Source organism: Hyaena hyaena, unplaced genomic scaffold (genome assembly GCF_003009895.1).
Source record: "Hyaena hyaena isolate Hyena2069 unplaced genomic scaffold, ASM300989v1 scaffold_632, whole genome shotgun sequence".
NCBI classification, from domain to species: Eukaryota; Metazoa; Chordata; class Mammalia; order Carnivora; family Hyaenidae; genus Hyaena; species Hyaena hyaena.
This window is the reverse complement of record NW_024081263.1, coordinates 24,063-30,134: the sequence shown is the minus strand read 5'-3', so window position 1 is coordinate 30,134 and position 6,072 is coordinate 24,063. Positions and strand designations below refer to the sequence as shown.

The following is a 6,072-nucleotide window of genomic DNA, read 5'->3' as shown; positions in this document are numbered from 1 at the left end:
TTAAATATTCCTAAAGCTCTAGGAGAGGTCTTTACTCTGCTGTCCCGCCAGAATGGCATCCCAAGTGGCTGGAACGCCGGCTGACACGTGGGGGAGCTCCCTAAAGATCTGTTGGATGGCTGGATGGACAAGTGGGTGGGTGGACACATGGATGGAGCAGAGGGAGGCTCTGTCCGCTAGGAAGACTTAGCAGGGGAGGGGACATAGGAGCACAGTCCTGAAGGGGTGAAGAGGAGCTTGCTAGATGGATTGGAGCAGTCCCGGGAATGGAGAGGGACGGACAAAGGGAGAGGCTTGGCCTGGCTGAGAAATGGAGCTGTTCAGTCCCTGGGGCCCGAGAGTGAGGCTCCCCACTGACTCATTCGGCGAGCAGAGTCCTGATCCACTCTGGATGCCAGGCTGGGCCGGCTTCAGGCTGGGGCTGCAGCTCACACTCCGAGAGGCGGGGATCGGGTCCCGCCGTCGAAAGGCCTTCGTGAACCTAAAGGCACACGGCAGACCTTGGCCGGCTACATGAAGACACCTTCCCAACTGGGGTTGAAGGATAATTTCTCTTTAATTGATTTTTTTTTTACTATGAACAGTCAAACAACATGAGAAAAATCTATGCTGCAATTTTTCCATTTGTGAAAACCTAAATTACACCTCGCAGCCAGCTGCTTCAGCATGGACCCCTCCTTTTTTTTATTTGTGTCATTTCTTTAAATGCAAGAAAACAGATTTATGGATATATATATATGTATATGGATGGATGGATGGATATATATATATGTGTGTGTGTGTGTGTATGTATGTATATATCTGAAAGTTGCATGATTTGGGAAGGGGGCAAGATGTGGAATAATTTTCCCGCACAACATGGAATGCAGAGCTAGGGAGGACACCTCTGATAAAAAGAGTTTTCTGTAAATACACAAGAAAGTGATTCTGTTGACACCTCATATCCTGTCTATAAAATGCATGAGTGACAAACAAGACGTGTTGTTTTAATACCAGACTATGAAGTTCCTTGCTCTCCACCGCTCACCAGTGGCTAATGCTGGCAGCTTCTTTTTTTGTAGGTTCTACTGACAAACCCCCCCCCCCCCCCTTTGAGCTCACAGGCCTCACAGCAACGAGCTTCTCCTTCAGACCCTGGGTACGAGCCAGATAGGGATGCGAGTTTCCGTTCCAGTGAGAAATAGCGGCTCTGAATCCATAAAACACGCCTTAAATCCATCCCATCAGCATTGACCAGCCACTTTTAGCATTAGCCATAAAGACTGGCTTAGTGTGAAGTCTTGAAAGAAGAATCAGAAACTGCGGCGTGGCTCTCACTAAATTAACCTCACCCTCGGCTCGAAGTCACCGTCCGGGAGGCCCGAGACCGCGGCCACCTGATTCACAGACATCTTTGCTCCCGATGAGATTTAACATGAGCCAGATGTCGTTAGAGCCTGACCTCAGCCCGAGGGCTCACCTGTGATGTCACCTCGGGACACAAAGGGCTGCGGGGCGCGCGCCTCGAGGCCTGACCTCTGCCCTGCAGCGACCCCTCGGCGGCCGGCGGGTGGGCACCGCGACTTGTTCTCACCACGCGTGTCTTATGCTCCTTGCAGGTGTCGTGGCTCCAGATCAGGCGGGGCCCGGCTTCCCCCAGCCGTCCACCATGGTGGCGGCACATCCCGCCGCCCCTGCTGCCGCCGCCCCTGCCGCCACCGTCACAGCCACCGTCGTGATGACCACGGCAGCCATGGACCTGCGGGACTGGCTTTTCCTCTGCTACGGGCTCATCGCCTTCCTGACGGAGGTCATCGACAGCACCACCTGCCCTTCGGTGTGCCGCTGTGACAACGGCTTCATCTACTGCAACGACCGGGGACTCACCTCCATCCCCACCGACATCCCCGACGACGCCACCACCCTCTACCTGCAGAACAACCAGATCAGCAATGCCGGCATCCCCCAGGACCTCAAGACCAAGGTCAACGTGCAGGTCATCTACTTGTACGAGAACGCCCTGGACGAGTTCCCCGTCAACCTGCCCCGCTCCCTGCGGGAGCTCCACCTCCAGGACAACAACGTGCGCGCCATCGCCAGGGACTCGCTGGCCCGCATCCCGCTGCTCGAGAAGCTGCACCTGGACGACAACTCCGTGTCCACCGTCAGCATCGAAGAGGACGCCTTCGCCGACAGCAAGCAGCTCAAGCTGCTCTTCCTGAGCCGGAACCACCTGAGCAGCATCCCTTCGGGGCTGCCGCGCACGCTCGAGGAGCTGCGGCTGGACGACAACCGCATCTCCACCATCCCGCTGCACGCCTTCAAGGGCCTCAACAGCCTCCGGCGCCTGGTGCTCGACGGCAACCTGCTGGCCAACCAGCGCATCGCCGACGACACCTTCAGCCGCCTGCAGAACCTCACCGAGCTCTCGCTCGTGCGCAACTCCCTGGCCGCGCCCCCGCTCAACCTGCCCAGCGCCCACCTGCAGAAGCTCTACCTACAGGACAACGCCATCAGCCACATCCCCTACAACACGCTGGCCAAGATGCGCGAGCTGGAGCGCCTGGACCTGTCCAACAACAACCTGACCACGCTGCCCCGTGGCCTGTTCGACGACCTGGAGAGCCTGGCCCAGCTTCTCCTCCGCAACAACCCCTGGTTCTGCGGCTGTAACCTCATGTGGCTGCGGGACTGGGTGAAGGCGCGGGCGGCCGTGGTCAACGTGCGCGGCCTCATGTGCCAGGGCCCCGAGAAGGTCCGGGGCATGGCCATCAAGGACATCACCAGCGAGATGGATGAGTGCTTCGAGACGGGGGCGCAGGGCGGCGCGGTGCATGCCGCAGCCAAGACCACGGCTGGCAACCACGCCTCAGCCACCACACCCCAGGGCTCACTCTTCACCCTCAAGGCCAAGAGGCCCGGGCTGCGCCTCCCCGACTCCAGCCTCGACTACCCCATGGCCACGGGCGACGGCGCCAAGACCCTGGTCATCCACGTGAAGCCCCTGACGGCGGACTCCATCCGTATCACGTGGAAGGCCACGCTGCCCGCCTCCTCCTTCCGCCTGAGCTGGCTGCGCCTGGGCCACAGCCCAGCCGTGGGCTCCATCACAGAGACGCTGGTGCAGGGGGACAAGACGGAGTACCTGCTCACGGCTCTGGAGCCCAAGTCCACCTACATCATCTGCATGGTCACCATGGAGACCGGCAACACCTACGTGGCTGACGAGACGCCCGTGTGCGCCAAGGCGGAGACGGCGGACAGCTATGGCCCCACCACCACGTTTAACCAGGAGCAGAACGCAGACCCCATGGCGGGCCTGCCCCTGGCGGGCATCATCGGTGGGGCCGTGGCCCTCGTCTTCCTCTTCCTGGTACTGGGGGCCATCTGCTGGTACGTGCACCGGGCCGGGGAGCTGCTGACCCGGGATCGGGCCTACAATCGGGGCAGCCGCAAAAAGGATGACTATATGGAATCGGGGACCAAGAAGGATAACTCGATCCTGGAGATCCGAGGCCCCGGGCTGCAGATGCTGCCCATCAACCCTTACCGCGCCAAAGAGGAGTACGTGGTCCACACCATCTTCCCCTCCAACGGCAGTAGCCTCTGCAAGGGCACGCACACCATCGGCTACGGCACGACGCGGGGCTACCGGGACGGTGGCATCCCCGACATAGACTATACCTACACATGATGCCGGCCGCCCGGGCCGCCCCCGCCCCGGCCCCCGCCTCCTCCCGGCCCGGCGACGACGTGGCCTTGCCCCAGCCTGCTGCCATCCCGTAGCGCAAGGAAGAGAAATTCCCTGATGACTTTCCCAGCGGAAAGCAAAGTTTGGAAGAAGGGTTGACAATTTTTGAGAACACGACAGTGGGAAAAAAATTTTTTTTTTTCTCTAAAGAATAGAAGGTAGGAGGGGGATTTGACGTTTGTGAAGACATAATTTATACCAAGTTATGCCAGTTGCGGAGGGAAGGACTAAAAATAATACTGCAGGCAGGGTTGGGTCAGGTGTTTTGTTTTGTTTTGTTTTTCTTTTTCTTTTCCTGAACTGGAAAGATACTACACAGCGTCTGTGTGTGCCTCGTGCTCTGTTCAGGGCCGTCACAAAAGAGCCGTCAGAGAGAACGGCCAACACGCAGGGCCCCCACGCAGCCCTCGCTGCCGGCTGCTCGCTGGGGAGGACAGCGTGACGGGAGGTTTTCAGGCTCCTCACAAAGGAGAGGGGGGAAGGAAAGATCTTTTTTTTCGCTACGGAGATATTGTCCTGAAGCCTCTCCCCCAGGTTCTTTCCGTACCATTTCCCTCGCAGGTTTGCAGAAAGAGCACGTCTTTTGCTGCATTCTTTGAACAACGGTGTAGTCGATTAAAAAGCAAACTTCTCTTTTTCCTATCCCGAAACCCCTTCGGTTCCGTGCATCACAGCCCGTGGAAACCCCACGGTGGCGGGGTTCCCAGCCACCCGGTGGTGCACCCATCTACCTGTCTATCTCTATGTCGTGTCTCTAAGTACAGGTGGGTAGACAGAGCCACACATACGGTCCTTACTTCTTGGGTCAGTTCGTACAATTTCCGGAGACGATAGAGTCACAAAAATGTTGTTCTCGCCTAGAAATCACTGAGTAAGTAGACGGAGCGTGGGGGGGCGGGGCAATGCTGTTCCTAAAGGCGGAGGTGTGTCTGTCCTGGTCGGGTGGCTTGGGAGACCCCGGCAAGGGGTGCTCTGGGTGCGATCCTATCTCAGGTTGGCCAGAGCTGGGCCGCACTCCTTTCTGATGCAGAGAAACACTTTCTCTGACTGCCAGTGTCCTTGTCTCTGTCTCTCTGTCCCCGCCACCCCCCCAGCACACAGATACAGTCACCTCAACAGCGACTCTCTGTTTTCTCTGTGCTCCGTGCTTCCTCCCGGGACAGGTAATTGGCGCGGGGACTTTTTCTTTTCTTTTATCAGCTGATTAGCCCTAATGGTTTCCATGGCTGCTCACACGAGGCCCAGAAAAAGACATGAAAATTCTCAGAAGAGCCCTGGGAGACAGCAACCCCCACTCCCACCCCACCCCCGCTGATCGCAGAACACAGCACTCAGCACCCACCCCCGGCACCCTGCTCCGAGGGAAGAGGGAAAACCGGAGCTCCGGAGGGGCCAGCAACAGAAGGGCACTGACCGGGGGCCCTCGGAAGAATTCGGGTTTTCTTTCCTCCCTCTGGAACGTGAGTTGCCACCGTTGATCAACATGGCATTGCGGATTTGGTGAGCCGTGAGAGAAAGACGATAATGAAATAATGGCAGCAGATCTGGAAAGGTGGGTGGGGCGGTCCCTGGCCTCCTGCCGCCCTCCTCACCCCCCCACCCCTGGCACCCAGGGAGCCTGGGTCACCCCCTGTCAACAGGCCACGTGTGCTGTGCCGCGGAAGAGCGATGTCAAAGCAGAGGCACTGGTCCGAGGGCAGGGAGGATGAGAAGGTGTCCAGCTCTGGGCGGTGGCGGTTTCAAAAGGCCTCAACTGCTTTGACAAAAAAACAATGGCGGGGACAGGAAGCTGAACACAGGGCTTCCAGGACAGTCCTGGGGGCCGGCCACTCGCAGCTGGTGACAACATGTGACCGGCCCCTTTGGCGAAGAGGCAGGGGTTGAAAGAAGTGGACCTAACAGCCGCCTCGGCGGGGAAGGCCAGCTCCCTGGCCCCAGGGAGGGGTGGAGGCCATGGATGGCTCTGGCTCGCTGGAAACTAAAGCCTCCCACCCCCACCCCAAGCCCCCCTTCCCCACTTGAATCGTTTTCTCATACGATGAGATCAGGAGAGAGATTTTTTTCCAAGCCTTAATTTCATGTCTCTGTGAAGGTCGCCCTCCCTTTGCCCTGCAGCGCCCCCCGACTCAGGCCCTTTCAGGCAGCCTGGGGAGGAGCAGAGGGGGTGTGGGGATGTGGGGCATCGGCTCAGGAAGGGGGGGGCAGGGACCGAAGCCTGAGGTCCCTGCTGTTTCCGAAATGAGGTCCCCTCCCTCAAGGCACTACCCATGCCTTCTCCCGATGTCCCAGTCCTCGGCCTCCCCACGGGGCCCCCAAGTCCCTGCTGCGGCCACGCCTGGTCC

The 6,072-nt window shown here is 58.7% G+C and overlaps 1 protein-coding gene across 1 annotated transcript; it reads left to right on the top strand.

The window, feature by feature from the left end:
• The first annotated feature begins 1,648 nt into the window (after positions 1-1,648).
• Positions 1,649-4,340, top strand: FLRT1 (fibronectin leucine rich transmembrane protein 1). The gene has a single exon (XM_039257713.1). The coding sequence runs from the start codon at positions 1,649-1,651 to the stop codon at positions 3,671-3,673; it is 2,025 nt and encodes a 674-aa protein (XP_039113644.1). The 3' UTR covers positions 3,674-4,340.
• Positions 4,341-6,072: the final 1,732 nt, after the last annotated feature.

Bases quoted from the DNA above. Each gene is read 5' to 3' on its own strand.
- FLRT1 (XM_039257713.1), top strand. From the start codon at position 1,649: ATGGTGGCGGCACATCCCGCCGCCCCTGCTGCCGCCGCCCCTGCCGCC.